The sequence below is a fragment of the Erythranthe guttata genome, chromosome 14 (assembly GCF_056151865.1).
Source record: "Erythranthe guttata isolate IM_541 chromosome 14, IM_541, whole genome shotgun sequence".
Taxonomy (NCBI): domain Eukaryota; kingdom Viridiplantae; phylum Streptophyta; class Magnoliopsida; order Lamiales; family Phrymaceae; genus Erythranthe; species Erythranthe guttata.
Window position 1 is genome coordinate 19,922,816 of NC_142546.1, and position 19,107 is coordinate 19,941,922.

At 32.6% G+C, this 19,107-nt stretch overlaps 2 protein-coding genes across 3 annotated transcripts; both read left to right on the forward strand.

Annotated features, from left to right (window-relative positions):
- The first annotated feature begins 105 nt into the window (after positions 1 to 105).
- On the forward strand, positions 106 to 10,549 carry LOC105950142 (myosin-9). 2 transcript variants are annotated; one of them, XM_012973460.2, is made up of 27 exons: positions 106 to 570; positions 1,049 to 1,177; positions 1,833 to 1,976; positions 2,122 to 2,267; positions 2,353 to 2,509; positions 3,211 to 3,269; positions 3,364 to 3,523; positions 3,608 to 3,757; positions 3,837 to 3,973; positions 4,068 to 4,214; positions 4,324 to 4,425; positions 4,512 to 4,569; positions 4,652 to 4,753; positions 5,118 to 5,155; positions 5,258 to 5,384; positions 5,477 to 5,659; positions 5,948 to 6,079; positions 6,169 to 6,278; positions 6,364 to 6,424; positions 6,855 to 7,032; positions 7,120 to 7,325; positions 7,403 to 7,522; positions 7,876 to 7,974; positions 8,434 to 8,655; positions 8,751 to 8,890; positions 9,868 to 10,121; positions 10,268 to 10,549. In XM_012973460.2, the coding sequence occupies exons 1-27, from the start codon at positions 568 to 570 to the stop codon at positions 10,318 to 10,320; spliced, it is 3,417 nt and encodes a 1,138-aa protein (XP_012828914.2). In that variant the 5' UTR covers positions 106 to 567; the 3' UTR covers positions 10,321 to 10,549. The 2 variants fall into 2 exon arrangements, 1 of the variants encoding a protein (XP_012828914.2); XR_001172167.2 differs by having other exon boundaries at positions 135 to 570; positions 9,858 to 10,121.
- Positions 10,550 to 16,652: 6,103 nt separating this feature from the next.
- Positions 16,653 to 18,377, forward strand: LOC105950148 (LOB domain-containing protein 16). Its single transcript, XM_012973467.2, has 2 exons — positions 16,653 to 17,092; positions 17,807 to 18,377. The coding sequence occupies exons 1-2, from the start codon at positions 16,796 to 16,798 to the stop codon at positions 18,275 to 18,277; spliced, it is 768 nt and encodes a 255-aa protein (XP_012828921.2). The 5' UTR covers positions 16,653 to 16,795; the 3' UTR covers positions 18,278 to 18,377.
- The last annotated feature ends 730 nt before the right edge of the window (positions 18,378 to 19,107 follow it).

Sequence of the window (19,107 nt, forward strand, 5' to 3'; positions counted from 1 at the left end):
AAAACCAATCAGGGGTATGAAAGGAAATTTCGAATTTACAAGTGAAAGGAAATTTCGAATTTACAAGTGAAATGAAATTATATTACGTCGTACTTGTTTCTTTTCATTTTCAACCCCGCCAAAAAAAGCATTTCAACCACGCTAAAAATAGCATTTCAACCACACAAAGCATTCAACGGCTCCGAAAAAGTAGGATTCACAGAGAACAATGCCGCTCTTCCACACAACCCCATTTCCCAGTCCTCGCACCGAGCCTGGATCCGCAGCAGCACAACAACCCCCTTTCACGAATCAAAACCCAAAAACTCAAATCTCTCACGCCCTAGCCGTACGATTCACCGGAATTTTTCCTGCCTCCGTCGTCTCTGGCATTACGGCGGAATTCAATTTTCTAGGGTTAGAACATTTTGACGAGAAGGAAGGTGCCTCGTTGTGTGGATTAATGGAAATTGCGTTCGAGATTGGGGATCAACAATTGGGTCTGTTGAATCCAAAATAAGAGGCTTTTTTTTTGTTTTCTTCTTCCTTGATCAGATGGAGTCGAGGCCTTCTATTTGTTGAACCGAGATGGTATTTTTACATGAACTATATTTTTGCCAACTTTAATTTTGATATTTTTTTTTACCTTGTTAATTTGTAAGGAGTTTATGAGATTTTTTGGGACATTTGCTGCAATTTTGAGTATTTAGATTTGCTAATTCTTGAATTATGTTTAGGAACTATAGAATATTGTAATGTGTTTGATTTCTGTAGGAGTTAATACTAAAAAAAATTATTATTCTAGCATGTGAATTTGGATATATCTAGATAAAAAAAAAACAAAAAATAAATTAGTCTTTAAATAGTAATCTTCCTGCGAAATGAACTTATAATTTGATGTTACTTGGTTATTTTTGGTGTGGACTTACAACCACTATTCAGTAAAGTTTCTCAAAGTTGAACTATGATTTTGTTTCCTGTAGAAGAATTGCACTTAGATTCAATATATTATAAACATTGCTTTTCTTCAAGTTATATTTCTGAAAAAATCTAATGATTTTGAATACAGGGCAACCCAGTCAATATCATTGCAGGTTCTCGTGTTTGGGTTGAAGACCCAGACATTGCTTGGATTGATGGGCAAGTGATTAATGTTAAAGGAGACGAAGTTGAGGTTCAAATATCCGATGAGAAGACGGTAAATTACCCTTTGTAGATTGAAGGGCTTGATAAAATAAATGAATTAACCTTCGTTTTTCTATATAATAAAGTGCCTACTACTGAGTGCTATGTTACTTTATGCTCTGAGCTTGGAAATAGAAACAATCTATTTTTCGACGGGCTTAGATATTGAAAACTTTCATCTGACATACTTTTTGACCATTTAGTTTGTGGTAACTGCATGTTGCTTGGAGAGTGATATCTTTTTTTTCTTCTTTATTCAGATGTCAATTTTTTCATTTTTTTCATTTACTGGCTATCACATTTGTATATTCCCTAAGATATCGTTGTTTGCTCTTATCATTGTAATAGTTGGAATGCATATTTGGTAACTGATGTACTGTGTAACGGACTTTTATCTGAAACTAGGTTCATAATTTCTCGCTATCTCCAGGTTTTCATTTGTATTCAAGTGGATAAGAGAAAAATTTAATTTTATGCTTTTTCTTCGTTTAGAGAAATACATAACCCTTTCTTCTTATTAACAATTATTTTCTTGGAATAGTAATATATCAAGGTTATAGAAAACCTATGGTAGTATGAATTCATTTTTCCGGGAAGCTTGTTAATTGTTAAAAGTTTAGTTGGTTTGTGACACTTCATATTATTCACTTAGTCTTTGAATTATCAAGGTTGTTGCTAATCTATCCAAAGTATACCCTAAAGACGAGGATACACCTGATGGCGGAGTTGATGACATGACCAAACTATCCTATCTGCATGAACCCGGAGTTCTGCATAACTTGGCAACAAGATACCAACTCAATAAGATCTATGTAAGATAATATTTATATTTTAGTTTCTGTTTGTTCTGGCAAGAGGAAACAACAAATTATGATGCTTGCAGTATGTTTAGTCTATAGACATCTATCTTCATCATAATATTATTATATCCTGCTCTGATATTAATTATTATCGCAGACTTACAGTGGGGGCATTCTTATTGCAATCAATCCATTTCAAAGACTTCCAGACTTGTATGATGCCCATATGATGGAACAATACAAAGGAGCACCACTTGGAAAATTGAATCCTCATGTTTTTGCCATTGCAGACGTTGCTTTCAGGTGATAATGTGCTAGACTTGGGTTCTCTGAATTTTTTCATAAAGGATACTTCCAGTAATGTCTTAGTCTTTTTCTTTTTAATTAGGGCGATGAGGTATGAGGGTAAAAGTAACTCAATATTGGTAAGCGGAGAAAGTGGTGCTGGTAAGACTGAAACTACTAAGATGCTTATGCAATATCTTGCCTTTTTGGGTGGTCGTAACAGAGCTGAAGGGAGAACAGTTGAACAACAAGTTCTTGAGGTAAAATTAGTCGTATAATATTTTGTTTTAGGGCGGCAGTTTTATCTTATTAGCATGAAAAGTATTTTTTGGCAATATTCTGAAAAGTTTCTCTTGTAGTGTGTGCTCAAGTTTTGGGTTTGTGAGTAGCTAAGTTTGACTAGTTGAATTCACAGGTCGATTTGGAATTTATTTTTTCGGGAATTCATCTTTCCAAAAATAAGGTGTAGGCTTCTTTGAAAAGTAGTTTATGCTATAAAAATATGGTTGACTGTTAAGATGTAGGCTTTGGAAATAGGGATGCTTGTCAAATATCTTCAGAAAATGAGTGAAATAAAAAGGGTTTGAACTTTGTTTTGTTAAATGATGGTAGTTATTGTTTTATATATAGAAAGTCCAATAAGGTAGAATATTTTGTTGATTGTATTTATACTTATGAAGATTTAAAAACAAACATGTAAACTTCAGAAATACCTTCCTTAAAATTTGTAAATAGAAGTTGCAGAAACTCTGTACTATTGTAAATTAAGAGAAGACTTCATTACATGCAAAACAATTTTGAGCACAAGTGGAGTTTAAGATTGGTGTTTCTAAGTTTCTACCTGTAGTTTCATTCATTGAAGTTGCGTTAACCACTTAAAAGAAAATCTAGATGTATTACTTATACACTTATCATTATATTTTCTGTTACGCTGATAATCTTACTGAGTGGTTGTCTACAGTCAAATCCAGTTCTTGAAGCATTTGGGAATGCAAAAACTGTCAGAAATAATAATTCAAGGTCAGACCTTGCTTAAACCCTGATGTAAAACTTTTGCAACGATAAAAACTATTAGCAGTAAATTTCAAATTGTTAACTAATTTATGATATGCAGCCGATTTGGTAAATTTGTTGAACTTCAGTTTGACAAGCATGGAAGAATATCAGGAGCAGCTATTAGAACATATCTTCTGGAAAGATCTCGTGTCTGCCAAATATCAGATCCCGAACGCAATTATCACTGTTTTTACCTTCTATGTGCAGCGCCACAAGAGGTAGTCTACTTCCCCACTATCTTCCTTTATATAGTTTACCTCTCATAAGAAATCATATTCCCGAATATTTTGACATCTTATCAGGAAATCGAGAAGTATAAGCTGGGACATCCAAATACATTTCACTATCTTAATCAATCTAATTGCTACGAGCTAGTTGGTGTAAATGATGCTCACGATTATTTGGCAACAAGGAAGGCGATGGATGTTGTTGGAATTAGTCAAAATGAGCAGGTACAGAAACATTAGATTAGTATTAGTACCATCTGCTCTATTTCTGTAGGTAACTAAAATATCTCCTACTTCTCTTTAGGATGCAATCTTCAGAGTAGTTGCAGCTATTCTCCACCTTGGTAATGTTACATTTACTAAGGGGGAGGATATTGATTCCTCAGTTCTCGAGAATGATGTATCAAAGTTCCATCTTCAGACTGCAGCCGAGCTTCTCATGTATGATTGGAGTACTTATACTTGTTATACTCTTGTCTCTCACGAGTGTATTAGTTTTTGAGTCTATCTTTTCCTTTTCTTTTTTCAATAAAAGGTGTGATCCTAATGCACTGGAAGATGCATTACTGAGGCGTGTGATGGTCACCCCAGAAGAAGTTATTAAAAGAAGTCTTGATCCTGATGGTGCACTAGTGAGCAGGGACGGGTTAGCTAAGACGATATATTCACGCTTGTTTGACTGGTATAATGCTAGTGTGTATTGTGGTGTCTTTTACTTGCATTTTTTAAAATCCGGTAACTGTTTGCTCCATGTTTTAGTCATTTTGACGCAAGGTTCGCAAAATCTGCAGGTTGGTAGACAAAATAAATTTCTCCATCGGGCAAGATCCAAACTCGAAAAGTCTAATTGGAGTTCTTGATATATACGGTTTTGAAAGTTTTAAAACTAACAGGTAAGTATTGGATGATATTATTTGGAAGTTGATTATATACCAACTCTTTTTAGGTGCTCAGACTAACTATAATATTATACTTGTAGTTTTGAACAGTTCTGCATTAATTTTACTAATGAAAAGCTGCAGCAACATTTTAATCAGGTACTCATTTTGACATGTTCGGTAGTAGATCGTAAATTCTATGGTCAACAAAATACTGAAATGTTGTATGTTCTTTGTTCAGCATGTTTTCAAGACGGAGCAGGAAGAATATATAAAGGAGGAGATTGACTGGAGCTACATAGAATTTGTTGATAACCAAGATGTCCTGGATCTTATTGAAAAGGTTCTCTATATAATTATACACTGCTATTCACTGGGCTAAATTTAGTTGTTAATAAGCCTCTCAAAGCCTATAAAATTTGTAGATTGTATATCATATCTATTTGATTATATATTTTAGTGGAAACATTGCAGGCAAAACTAGTTGTCGGTTGTACACATGTCCAAGTGTTATTTAACTTAAGCTCAGATGCTCAATCTGATATTTTCTGAAAAGCACAATATATTCTTTGTTGATAATTCTTGATATGCATAAACTTTATCAAGCTTCCAAACATCTTTCTATGTTTTCTTATAAATTCCAACTTCTACTTTAATGTGTGTTAAAGTAATTTCTTTACACAATTGCTTTTGACTGGGCTTTGCAGAAACCTGGAGGAATCATTGCTCTTCTTGATGAGGCCTGGTAGGGTAATGCTTGTTTGCCTGTAGGTAGCTTGCAAAGGATAGTTGTTTATACTTTCATCGTTTTTAATTTGCAACTAATTTGTTTTTTTTCTGTTCCCAGTATGTTCCCCAAGTCAACACATGAGACATTTTCAGAAAAACTTTATCAAACATTTAAAAACCACAAGCGTTTCATTAAACCAAAATTGGCACGTACCGACTTTACAATATCTCATTATGCTGGAGAGGTAATATCTGAATCTTATTTGTTATTTATTAAATGTGCAGTTTTGTGATTCAGTGAGATGAACATTTTCATTATATTTTTCCTTCCTTCTAGGTTCAATACCAATCCGATCAGTTTTTGGATAAAAACAAAGATTACGTTGTTGCCGAACATCAAGACCTATTAACTGCTTCCCAATGCCCATTTGTAGCAGCACTCTTTCCTCCACTCCCAGAAGAGACAACAAAATCTTCAAATAAATCTTCCAAGTTCTCATCGATAGGTTCTCGCTTCAAGGTATTTTTCTTTTTTTGTCCCTTTCGTTATGACACATTTGATTTCGAGGAATGCTTTAGTAAGGTATCTAATGAGCTTCTGAAATAGTGGCATTGAGTCTCCTGATCATTTGACTTGGATAAGTTAATTCTATTTATCACAGGTCCTTTTTTTTTCAGTGGACAGTTCTTATATATTTTAACAAACTACCTTTAATATATACATTTAAAATTTTCGAATACTAACCAATAAAATTATTGGTCCTTCTGTAAGAAGGTTGAAGCTGATTTTTTCATTAATTTGGTGCAGCAACAACTACAACAATTGATGGAGACGCTGAATTCTACAGAACCTCACTACATTAGATGCGTGAAACCTAATAATCATTTCCAGCCTACTATTTTTGAAAATGCCAGTATCATGCAGCAACTTCGTTGTGGTGTGAGTACATTTGTAACTATTAGATTCTTTCAGAATCATTAATTGTGAAAATTACTCTAAATGTAATTATCTTTTTTGTCCATTGTCAGGGTGTATTAGAGGCAATTAGAATTAGCTGTTCCGGCTACCCTACTCATAAGACATTTTCTGAATTTCTTCATCGGTTTGGACTTCTTGCTCCAGAAATCTTGGAAGAAAAGTAAGTGTTTGTGTTTGATATTCTTATGATTCTTTCTTAATAATCCGATGAACTAACGCTTTTCTTTGCATTATAACATGAGAAGTAATGACGAAATGGTTGCATGCAAAAAGATTGTGGACAAGCTCGGTCTTGCTGGAGCTCAGGTAATGTGAATGTCATCTCATCCTCAATACTCATTGTTCTTAAATATGAGAACCAAAATATACCAAAAATAAAATTGTGTTTTTTTTTCTTTTTTTCCTGGGTTTCTATTTCCTCTTCCATTCACATATGGAAACAATTGAGTCTAGTTTTTCAGTATCAGCAATTTGTGATGTATACTAAACTTAATGTTTCAGTCATAGCATATCCTGATGTTTATATCTTATTAAGTAGTGTGTATCAGTATTCTGCTCGTTGGCTTGAGCCGTAAAACTAGAATAGCTGATTTGCATTTCCTTGCTTATGAATGTATTAGTAATATCTACTTGATGTTTGTGTCGTTTATTAATTTGATGCCGAGTCTATTTATGGATATACCTTTTCATTTCTTATCCTTTTGTGTTTTATTCAGTAGCTTCTATTTAATCGCAGATAGGAAAAACTAAGATCTTCCTGAGATCTGGTCAGATGGCAGATTTAGATTCCCAAAGAGCAATAAAACTTAGTGGTGCAGCAAAGACGATACAAGCAAAATTTAGAAGTCATAATGATCTGAAGCACTTTGTTGCAGTGTATAGGGCATCAGTTTGTATTCAATCCATAATCAGAGGTTCATTGATTATCTTTTACTTCTCCGAACATTTAGTCCACCTCATTCATGCTAGTTAATGTAACAAAGTTGATGTTTGGCTTTTAGGAGTGCTTGCTACCAGATTTTACAATTATTTGAAAAGGGAGTCGGCGTCTCTTAAAATCCAGACAAATGTGAGAGGGCACATAAGCAGAAAAAGCTACAGTAGACTCAAATACTCGGTTATTGTACTGCAAACAGGCATGAGAGCAATGGCTGCACACAATAAGTATAAATATAGGAAACGAAGCAAGTCAGCAACTGTTATACAGGTGATTTTAAATTCTTTTTCCGCGGAATTTCGAGCCAATTGATGATATGCGTTAAACAAACAAACAATTATTTTCAGGCCCACTGGCGTGGTCATATAGCCTTTTCACACTACAAGAAAATTAGAAATGCAACAATTGTGATCCAGTGTGGATGGAGGGGAATGGTTGCTAGGAGAGAGCTTCGGAAACTGAAAATGGTAGACCTCTCTGTTCTTACACTGCTGGAAAAATATTTATTGTGAACCGACGCATTATCAGCCTAACATTTTAATTTTAGTGTCAAATTGTACTATAATGCTGTCCTCGTTTGAATAGTGCCTAATTAATTGCCCCAGAATGCAAGTGGATTTATGTTATGCCATTAAGGTTGGCTGACCAGTGTTGCAATATATTTTTATCAATTGACTGCTTATGGTTATTAGGATAAAGGGGATTATATAAGTTCTTTTCTCTTAGTTCAAAATGGATGAGAGAAATTGATTATTTGTAGTGTTCATCTTTTGATAAATCATTGTACTGGAACACATTTAATGGACATGTTAATCTTTAGGCTGCACGAGAAACGGGTGCTCTTCAAGAAGCTAAGGATAAGCTTGAAAAGCGAGTGGAAGACCTGACGTTACGGCTAAAGCAAGAAAGGCGTCTGAGGGTAAATAATTTTCTTATGCTTTTTCTTTCCTACAAATAAAATCTCTCTCTATCTCTCTCTCTCTCTCTCTCTCTCTCTCTCTCTCTCTCTCTCTCTCTCTCTCTCTCATATGTATATGCGTATATCTTGTTGTATGATTTTAATAATAAGTAAATATGTATGTAGAGGCGCTTATATACATGTCCATAGCTTATATATGTGTCCAATTATATGTATATATATCATCATTATGTGTGCAAACATGCAAATAAATACCAGCATTTGCTAACAACTGCACATTTATTCATTATGTTCGCTTCAGCGATGTATGCATTATGAATCATGTTCCAGTAAGTTGCGTGAACATTATTAACTCAGCAAAAGATGCAACAGTAGTTTTTTTGAGGGAAATGCAATGGTAGTTAATCATGCCTTTTAGTGCTCTTGGATTTTACCTAAGATTGAGAATTCTTGTGTCAGGCTGACATGGAAGAGGCGAAGTGCCAAGAAATAGCGAAGTTGAAGCAGTTCGTGAAAACGTTGCAGAACATGGTCGGTGAAACAAATGGTCCACTTCATGAAGAATGTGAGGCGTATTGGACAGCATCGGAAGAAGAATCCTCAATCACTAAAGAAACCCCGGCTCCATTTGAAGATACAGAGAAGATTGAGGCTCTAACTTCACAAGTGGAAAAATTGAAGGTAACAATAGTTGGATGACATGTATCATAACACTCCCACTCTCATTGTTTGCTAGAGCTACTAAATTCAGCATTCAGTGCAATTCTAATTCACAGGACTTGTTAGAATTTGAAAGAAAACGATCTGATGATTTCCAAAGGAAGTACGTTGAATCTTTGGAATCAGAAGAGGCAAAGCGTCAGAAATTAGGAGAAACAGAGAGAAGAGTTCATCAACTTCAGGAATCGTTGAACAGGTACCATAATTATTGTAAAGTAACGTATATGTTGCTTGATTTTTCTTAGCTATTTCCCTTTGAAAGTTGATATTTATTTAGAAGTAGAAACGGACTACATTAGTAAGCTACAAGCTCCCTCTTCTAATGTTAATGGGCTGACATATGTTTGTGTCATCACATAATATTACTGAAATTTCACTTTAGAATTGCCTGAATTGATCTTTGTTGGTTGCATAAGTTTTCTCTTAATTTTTTTTGGGAAAATCACATAGTTATTGGTAACAATAGTATTGTACTCCATTACGACATTATCTTTATGCAAACTGTATCTTTGAACTGAAAAGTTGAATGTCCAGCACATTTTTTTTTATTCTGTGGCATTTTTAAGGATATTTGTGATTCTCTAAATTGATAAATCTATCTTGAAGAAATGTGGTATGAGGCAGGCTTATCCCTTGAAACCATGTTTCATTTACACATATTGTCTCACACACACACACACACACACACACACACACACACACACACACACACAGTGTGTGTGTGGAACTATGTATGTCTGTATGTATGTATCCGTACTTCAGCCAAAGTGATGCATGTATGCCTACAAGAAGGAGCTTTTCAACATGACTACAAACTATTTAACAATTGAACTGCAGATATACTTGTACATACAAACATTTATTATCATATAAGATCTGCCCTCTTCCCCTGCCAATGCCACTAAACAAACAACTGTGTGATGTGTAGGTGAGAAGTTTGTAAGTGGTGGTCTGAACTGTAAAATCTTTGTAGGAACTATACCAAAGAGATAAAGGATGGTAAACTTGTTACTTAAACTAAAACACGGGAAAATAATTTTTTTTTCTTAAAATCTAACAACACTTAGTAATTCGTGTCGATACATTTATATTGTTAAATGAGTTCCATCTATTCAGATTAAAAGTTCACATGTGTCATTTCACTAATACTAGATATGATCTAGTGTGCTTCAGGATGATATACAGCATGTCTGGGCAATTTTCGGAGCTCAAAATGATTTTATGTGCCTCATCCAACTTAACTTCAACTTCGGGATTCGTTGCTAAACATGACATGGACGATGATTCTTCCGCCTCATCTGATACCACTTCAACTGACTCAGATTTCACTTTCCCAGCTCCCGCTTCCACTCCACCAAACTTTTCTTCCTGCAATTCTGGCGCTTTTCAGCTCATTGTTCGAGATCTTTCAACACCTGAAACTTCAGGTTAGTATCAACGATTTTATTTTTTATTTTTTTTGGGGGGTAAATAAAATTGCAGTAAGAAACTTCATAAATATGTTTATTTGTTTGTTTTTAGAGTATCATTATATGTTTTTTTTTTTTTTTCTCTCGATGGTTGTATTGTGCAGGAACGGAGAAGTGGGAAAATGACAAGGAGGGGGCGTTTGATGACTTTTTCTGATGGAAGTTGCTCTATCAGTTTGTTGTTGTCTAAATCTCTGCTATATAGTTAGAAGTTAGGTTGTCTAGATTTTAACAATTCAGTGTCACAGTAAGTGGTTAGCTCAGTTTTAACATAGAATATCACCCACCTTTTTGTACAGGAACATGTATATAGAAACTGTTGAGACAACATTACAAATTTCTTCTTATATATAACACATAAACATGGTAGTGCTGCTTATATTAAATATCATATATCATTGAGTTTTCAAGTCCAACTTACCAATGTATTAATCATTAGTAGATCATGATTATAAGTTATAACATTAGTTTGGAGATGCCAGCCCCGTTTTCTTAATGATTCCGAAATTTTTGACAATTAATACCGTGCGTGAATAATATTCATTGCCCCGTGACTTTGATCTAGTTTAGTTTTCTTCAGGTTGGTGGTAAGAGTTTCCGATTTCTTGTTTTTGTACAGGAAACTCATAGTTCACACATTCATGCTTCACATGTTGTATTTTACGCATCAATGCTTCTATAGCTATGTGGAATAAGTTTGTTTATCTTGGGTTCAACACAGTTTGGATTGGATTTGTAGTCAGTAAATTAGTGCCCCATCGATTGCTCGTGTCAACTTTTTTTTTCTTTCTTTTTTGGTATGTTTTGTCGTTCATTGCTGTAGTCTTGAAGTCTGTAATAATAGTACACCCTCGCTCTCAAATTTCTCTCCTCGAAAGGAACAGCATGCGTCCACCTCGCTCATCACACGAACCTCCAGTAAGTTTTCTGATTTCAAAATTTGATGTATAATAGGCATATATGCATCTCCCATTTGTTGTTATATGCCTTTCTTTCCAAATTGCTGCTTGTTTTTCCGTTTCTTTTATAGGTCATCAGACCATGCTGGAAGTGTAATAAATCGAACGTAATTTTCTGAGTTTTGGTATGATAGGTATGATATAGTCTTTCTCCAATATTTGTTGGCCATGGAACATTCTTAAAGATGTAGCGAATCTTCTTGAAGACTCCATACGAGTAACGAGCTTTTCAGATATGCATCTTATCAGAGAAAAGGAAACAGCAAAAACTTATGACATATGGTGATGCAAGATTCTTGTTAGACTTTGCACCAGATTACGAATATTCAGGTAACTTTATTTTATTTTATTTTATTTTATACGACATAAATTCATATGGTTTATCATGGAATCGAATTTCAAGGACGATTTGTGTAGTTAGTTTCAGTGTTTCACCTAATCTCAGGACAGGTAAGTATAAGTTACCCTATGCATTATTAATATAGGTTAAATGGTGAATCCCTCTTTGCACCCTTGAAATGTAGAATTTTTGCGCAACTCTTATGAAACCCAGGAGATATTTTATCCCCTTGGCTTAAATTCGAATAGAACGAAAGATCTCTATGTTTTCGTAGCATCCGTTATTCTTAGAGGGTGTTTGGCTAATCTTATAAGCTGGTAAAAGATGCTAATAAGCTCTTTTAAAGTGTTTGATAAAAAAATTTAAAAATTAAAAAAAGTAAACTATTGGAGAGCAAATAAGATATTTTTTAAAAAATACTTCTGCGGTTCTACCTCACTTTTTATTTAAGATCTTACAATTGTAAAAATAGTTTATAAGCTCATTATTCAAATTTCAAACACTTCAAAATTTAATTCTAAAAATAAAACGTATCATCTTATAAGCTCTTAAAACAATTTATCAAACATAAGATCGAGCTTATCAGCTATTTAAAATAAGTATAGCCAAACGGACTCTTAGTATGGCTTTTGCGAAATCAGTTCCTCCTAGCGGTTTGGAGTGTACTAAATTGAGTCTATAAGGACTTTACAAGTCGTCCTTTTTTTTCTTTCTCCCAGTGTGCCGTACTAATAGCCAATGGAAATAATTCCCGTACTAAAAAAATTTAATAGCATTTTGCTTAAGTTCAAATTTTAATTTTCTTCCACCCTTTCGTTTCACCAAATTATTTGAAAATTGTATATCTTTTTTTTTATGTATAAAAAATTCACCAAATATATAGGAGCTTGAAGGCTCTTTTCTTATGCATTATGACTGATCTTTTATCATAAAATACGTGAAGCTCGTATATATATAAACATTAGGAATCAAATATTACCGTTTATCTACATTGTTTTTTTTTTGACAACGCTTGAGTGCAACCTGAAAACCTATATCGACAAGTCGAGAAAGAAAATAAATTGCGGAAAATAATGCAAAGTAAGGGTGACCTTTACTTCGAACATACTGATCTTGGGAATCCGTATGTATTCAGGAATACTTTTCGGATGTCTCGTACTTTTAACAAAGTTTACTTGAACAATTTGAATCTTTTGCTATAAATTGTGTTTCATATATTACTTCCTAAGAACTTCATCTTGGCCATATATACACATGCATTATGTATCTTTGATTAGGCTATTAATTAATACACGCTTGACATATATATAATTGTAAAATACTACTTATAAAGTAAAATATTCATGGATGTTTGCATTTATGGTGGACTTTGAATACGATCCAAATTGTTGACAATTGTATCCATTGTTTAAACTAAATGAGGTATGATGAATGGTTATGTTCATTGTACATTTAAAATAAATAAAATATGTTAGACATTTAATATACATTTATGATGTGTGTTAATTAAAAAAAATACCCCACGAATTAATAAATGTGGATGGACAAATGAATTATTAAAGAATATAAAAAATATAAGAAATTTGGTAATGAAAACCAGAGCATGTGGAGTGTAACTGCCATTTTTCTTAGTTTAGCTGACGATTGATTATTTAATTTATTTATGCATCTTCAGAAACTGAGTAAATATGTATATTGTGTAATTACTCTATTCTTTTCCATTTTTGTTTTCCTATTGTAACATAACCATTTGTTATAAGTCCAAGCTAAAGTGTACATTAAAATTGAATTGAGCACCTATATAAATGGCATGCAACAATGTACGTAAATAAGACTTATTAAAATATTAAAGATTATTTTTTAAAATCTTAAGCTGTTATGGTACATAACTCGAACGTTTTGTTTTTTCACGTTGCTTGTTTATCCATACTTTCTTGGACTTTCTTCAGGGTTGAACTCTAATTAGATGACGGATGACATCTCTTAAGATATTTACAGCAAATATGTATGTGTCGCTACTGCAACAACGATGACACAATACTGCTCCACGTGATGTCCTAGCAAAACTTCAATACTTAGATGTATTTTTGTTCAACAAAAGCTCCAAAGTTCTTCACTAGCATGTTTCACTTATATAGGCACGAGATAGACTCTTCCAAACCCTTGTTTGAACCTAAATAAATCGATATTTATGAAACACAATCCTACACGATTTCTACAACTAATTTAGATAAGTATAAAGATACCTAATCTAAAAACAATTACATGAAACAAAAAAATCCTAAATAACTAAAACTATACAAAATCTGGAGTAAGGGGCGAGACCACCCTTGGACAAGGGTGGACTCAAGCCCCCCTCAATTTATAATTTTTACCATGCATTATACCTATATACCTATTTAGTCTACCCAATTTTTTATTAATTAGTCCATCCAAAATTCAAATTAATGCAAGAAAAGCGCAATTTTTATTAGTTAGCCCACAAAAAAATCAAATTAATGCCAAAAAAGCCCCAATTTTTATTAATTAGTCCACCCAAAATTCAAATTAATGCAAAAAAGCTCTAAATTTTTTTACATTTCCTTTTTTTCTTTTCCAATTTTCTGATTTTGTCACCAAAAAAATTCTAGACGCTGCCTCTGAGACCCTGAAAATTTAAGCCCACCCTGAAACAAATTCCTAAACTCGCCACTGTATGGACTTTAAATAAATTTCAAAATGATTACACGAACATAAATATTTATGTATCTTTCTGATGGTATATATATAAAACAATTTTAGACGTGAGAAAATTGCTATATCGATCACTTGAACTCGAACTCGAACTCACACTTGTTTTAGCTTTTAAAAGTTGTAAGTTTTTTAATATTATTATATAGTATTTATAAATCTACAATAACAATAAAAAACTGTTCGAAACATATAATGCAATCTGATTTATTTTATGTCTCATTGAATAAATGTATCATTTTACACGAGGTAGTTACAAGTCAAATATCACAGTAACTTAATTCTTTATTAAGCTGTAAAAAATAAATAAAAATATTAAAAAAAAAAAAAAGAAAAAAAAAAAAAAAAACACTGATTTTATGGCCATTTAATTTGGTAAACCCAATTCCCAACCTCATTAACTTATAAACCCAAAGCAAAGTAACCACTTTTTTCTTCATCTCAGCTCCAAAGTCAAACAGTCATAACTCACCTTCGCCATAATTAAATATTAGTATTATTTTAATTAATCAATTCTCTAAGAGCATTTTTTTTTTTAGAATGTTTATTAATTATATATACATTGTTAAGTGCTGTAGTCAGAAGCAATGAACCATCTTCCATTATCATTTGATCATTTGTTAATTAATTATCACTAATCACACTTATTTAAAGTCCTAATCAAGATTTGTTTAAGAACCCTTCAGCTATACGTGTCTATAATTTAATTATAATTAATAAATATAAAACAATTTCCAGAAAGGAACAAAGAAAATAAGCAGCAGTTCCGAGGTGCGGCGTTCGGCGGAAAACAATTATTATTTAATTATTTTTGAAACAAACTCACTAACCAACATATTTTCAAACCAAATTATAATATGGAAAAAAAATATGATATTAAATAATGCTACTTTGATGTCATTTTATTTGTCTATTTTTACCAATTTAAAATTCATATTTTATTTGTCTGGCTTAAGAATCCCAATACATAATTAAATTTTGTACTAATTATTCTATCATCAATCACTCATTCTAACATTAATTCTCACTCTCGAGTCTAATAGAGTACAATATATAAACTAATTAAAGCTTAGATAATTTAACAATGTTTTGAAATTCGGACCTAATCAGTCGGTTGAACCGATTAAACCGCAAACCATTGCTCAAGTTGGGCCTTGCGAACAACTTGATGCACTATCTTTCTTCAATCCTTTGTACGAAATGCGGCAAAAGAAAAAAAAGGAAAATTGATTTGAACTACGAGATCACCCCAAGGGCGCCTCCGGCATCCATATAGAACCCTGTTCACCAAGTGAAACGCTAGCAGTCCATCCTCAGGTTGGGCTCCGGTTCGATTTGAGCAGTTTGAACCGTAATATTGTAACATAAGTGAAATTGATTTTATTTTCCCATAATTGTGTTTTTTTTAAATAAATAGATAAAATGGCTAAAACGACGCATTTTTGCTGCCTAGTTGAAAAAATAAATTAATATATATATATATATATATATATATATATATATATATATTTTTTTTTTAAATTGGAAGACATTTTATTTTGGTTTATAATTCCTATAATATTTAAAATAATTAGATGTGATATGTGAGTGGAAAAGAAAAATAGCTTTGATTTATGTCGTTTGAATTGTAAATGAGTAATGAGTTAATGTGTGTGAAAGAAAATATATTTTATTTACTATAAAAATTATGCATGAATAATTATGAAATAAAAAATGAAAAAACTGATTGGACCCCTATTGAACTGGTCCAATCACGACCCAGTAACTTATCCATGTCAACGTCCGATCCAATTTTCAAAGCATTATAAATATAATCTTGTGAGAGACGATTTTTAAAGCACTATAAATATAATCTTGTGAGAAAGATAAATTCGAATTTATTTTCTTATTAAAAAACAAAAGTTATTTATTTATTTTCATTCGGTTATCTGTACGCCAAAATTTTAAACTGGAAATAAAAAAGACACTCCCATCCTTCCTATTTTAATTGTTGTTTTAAGTTATTGCGCACGTATTAAGAAAATCAATAATATATTAATATTTACTCAAAAAAAAAAATCAATAACATGCATGGATTATAATAAAAAAATTTACAAAAATGCCCTTGTCATTAATTCCGTATCAAATAATTTATCTTTAAGAAGAGTGATAAATAACAAAATTGAAAGAAAAAAAAAATCAACTAATCAAAACAAAATCCTCAAAAAAAAAAGAATTTTTAATAATAATAACAATAACAATAGGGAAATAAAGGAGTAGAATAAAATAGCAATTTCTCCAACAAACTGACTGATATAATTAAACATTTAAACTGGTCAAAAAAATAATTAAAACATAAAATAAAAAAATAAAGGCAGATTACATAAGCCATTAATAAAATGTCTCCTTAGAACCGTACACACAAACCTCCCATGTTCCCCCACCCCTACCCCCATATATACCACCCCACCACCACCTCCTGCAACCAACCTTCATTATTTTCACCATTTTCTAGTGCCCTCGTGTGCTTCTATTATTTTTCTTACACACACAATCTAATCATACTTTAATTTTGCTGCTGCTGCAATAATACATACATACATATTTGTTTCCATATATATAATATGGCGACTGCAGCAGCTGGTGGTGGGACCGGGTCTCCGTGCGGGGCATGCAAGTTTCTGCGGCGAAAGTGCGCGGCGGACTGCGTGTTCGCGCCATACTTCTGCTCGGAGCAAGGTCCCGCGAGATTCGCGGCGATACACAAGGTGTTCGGAGCTAGCAACGTCTCGAAACTGCTGCTGCACGTGCCGGTGCACGACCGGTGCGAGGCGGTCGTCACCATTGCTTATGAAGCTCAGGCCAGGATCCGTGATCCTGTCTATGGCTGCGTTTCCCATATTTTTGCCTTGCAGCAACAGGTAACTTCTTTTTTTTTTAATTTAAATTAGAATTTTCATATTATTTTTAGACACTCATTTAGAATTTTCACATTATTTAAATTTTGATTTTTTTTACTACTACTACATATGTGTATAAAATTTATTGATATTGTACTGTGCTCCTATAATTTTTAACATTTTAGTTTTATATAAAAAATAAAATCAAGTATTTTTAATTGAAGAGAGTAAAGAAAAATAATAAATCGATCTATTAAGCGTGATAAGAAAGTTACGAATTGTGAATTGGAACCAGTGATGAGTTCACTCTTGGGAAATAAGTTCTAAGTTTTTCTTTACCTACATTCTGATTTTGTCTCTAAACAAAAAATTCCAATTTCTTTCTCCAATCGTTGTTGTCATTAATTTTATTTTTTAAGGCATATTCGGCCTCCCTAATAATGAATTCTTAGCTTCGCCACTGCATTTAGAGATGATTATAATCTCGGATCTTTAAAAAAAAAAATTTTTTTCTTAGTTTCATATTATCTCTGACTTTAAAGTTAACTTTCTCGAGCATTAACTCTCTCTTATTACCTTCTTTTCATTTTCATTTTTTTTTAATTTCACTATATAATAAATTTGATTGATCATGTTCTTAATATTTCTAGAAATATCTTAAACGACACATATTTTTGAATTCGGTAGATAAGTAAATTTTATATAGTGCTGATGAAATATAATTGATGAATGCAGGTGGCATATTTGCAAGCTCAAGTGATGCAGGTGAAAGCACAGCTGGCACATAACCTAATCAATAATATGGATTATCAGTCTTCATCATCAAGAAATCATCATAATGCAGATAATAATAATATTCAATGGCCAGGATCATGCCACATCAACAATAACAATAATATTAATATGGGTCCAGCTGGCGGATTAATTGGAGGATTACAATCACAGTTTGCAGTTCAGAATTATATGAATCTATCCAACATTTCACCACAGAGCTCACTTGACTCCATTAATATTAATAATAATGATGGGATTAATAATAATAATAATAATAACAATAATAGCAACGGTATGCAAGAAATTCAAAGCAGCAGTGACGAGTACGTGATGACGTGTCCGCCACGTCACAGCAGGAAGCGCCACTCGCAGACTGACTTGAGTGAGCTTCAAGCGCTGGCCCTCAGAATGATGAAGAATGAAAACTGCTGATTAATTTAATTTGCTATTTTTCATCTTCTTTTTAATTTCTAATTAACTTTTGTTTTGTTTTTTGCCTTATTAATTTTGGTGGTAAGTGTTGTATATAAAATGAGGGTATAATATATTATATATCTATATATATTTCTTTGTTGAATTAATTTAACTTGAAAGGCGTATTTAATTTCTATGTCACGCATAATCGACTTACTATATTTCTATGCAAATTGAAAGTATTAATTAACAATGGCTACCCGACTGAGAAAACACGAGCTCGATCGGTTTGATTGACTAAAGATCGAGTTTATATAACATAATTCTAATTATGAAGGAGATTTTCGAGTCCGAATTTAGAGATGAATAAATGATGAATTGATCAAGTATATGAACTCGCAATATAAAACTATATAATTAAGTAGAAGAAATAAACAATAATTCAAACTTGATCAATAAGTATAAAATATACATTTAATTTAACAATCCCCACATGCATGGTGTCATTCAACTAAATGAAAATATTAAATACTAATGAAATCTAAAATTGAATTCAAATATAATATTCAAAACCCTATGGAGAATAAGAATATGAAAAATTTAAAGTCACATGTGGAGGACCAAAAAACTAATGAAATATCATGTGGAGGGCTTAAAAACTAATAAAAAATCACGTGGAGGACTAATATGAGAATTTTTTGGGGTGATAAACTAAAGTTTCCATTTTAACTTTAAAACTAAAACTGATATTCTAATATATAGGCAACTCTATCGATTTTTTCCGATTCAATTAGTTAATGACTATGTAACACGGAAAGTTCAACTTCTTAACGTAGCTGTGTTTCGGA

Coding starts and splice junctions, on each gene's coding strand:
- LOC105950142 (XM_012973460.2), top strand. Junction 3,758..3,836: donor GAATTAGTCAAAATGAGCAG/GTACAGAAACAT, acceptor ACTTCTCTTTAG/GATGCAATCTTCAGAGTAGT. Junction 6,279..6,363: donor CCAGAAATCTTGGAAGAAAA/GTAAGTGTTTGT, acceptor TAACATGAGAAG/TAATGACGAAATGGTTGCAT.
- LOC105950148 (XM_012973467.2), top strand. CDS start 16,796: ATGGCGACTGCAGCAGCTGGTGGTGGGACCGGGTCTCCGTGCGGGGCA. Junction 17,093..17,806: donor TTTTTGCCTTGCAGCAACAG/GTAACTTCTTTT, acceptor TGATGAATGCAG/GTGGCATATTTGCAAGCTCA.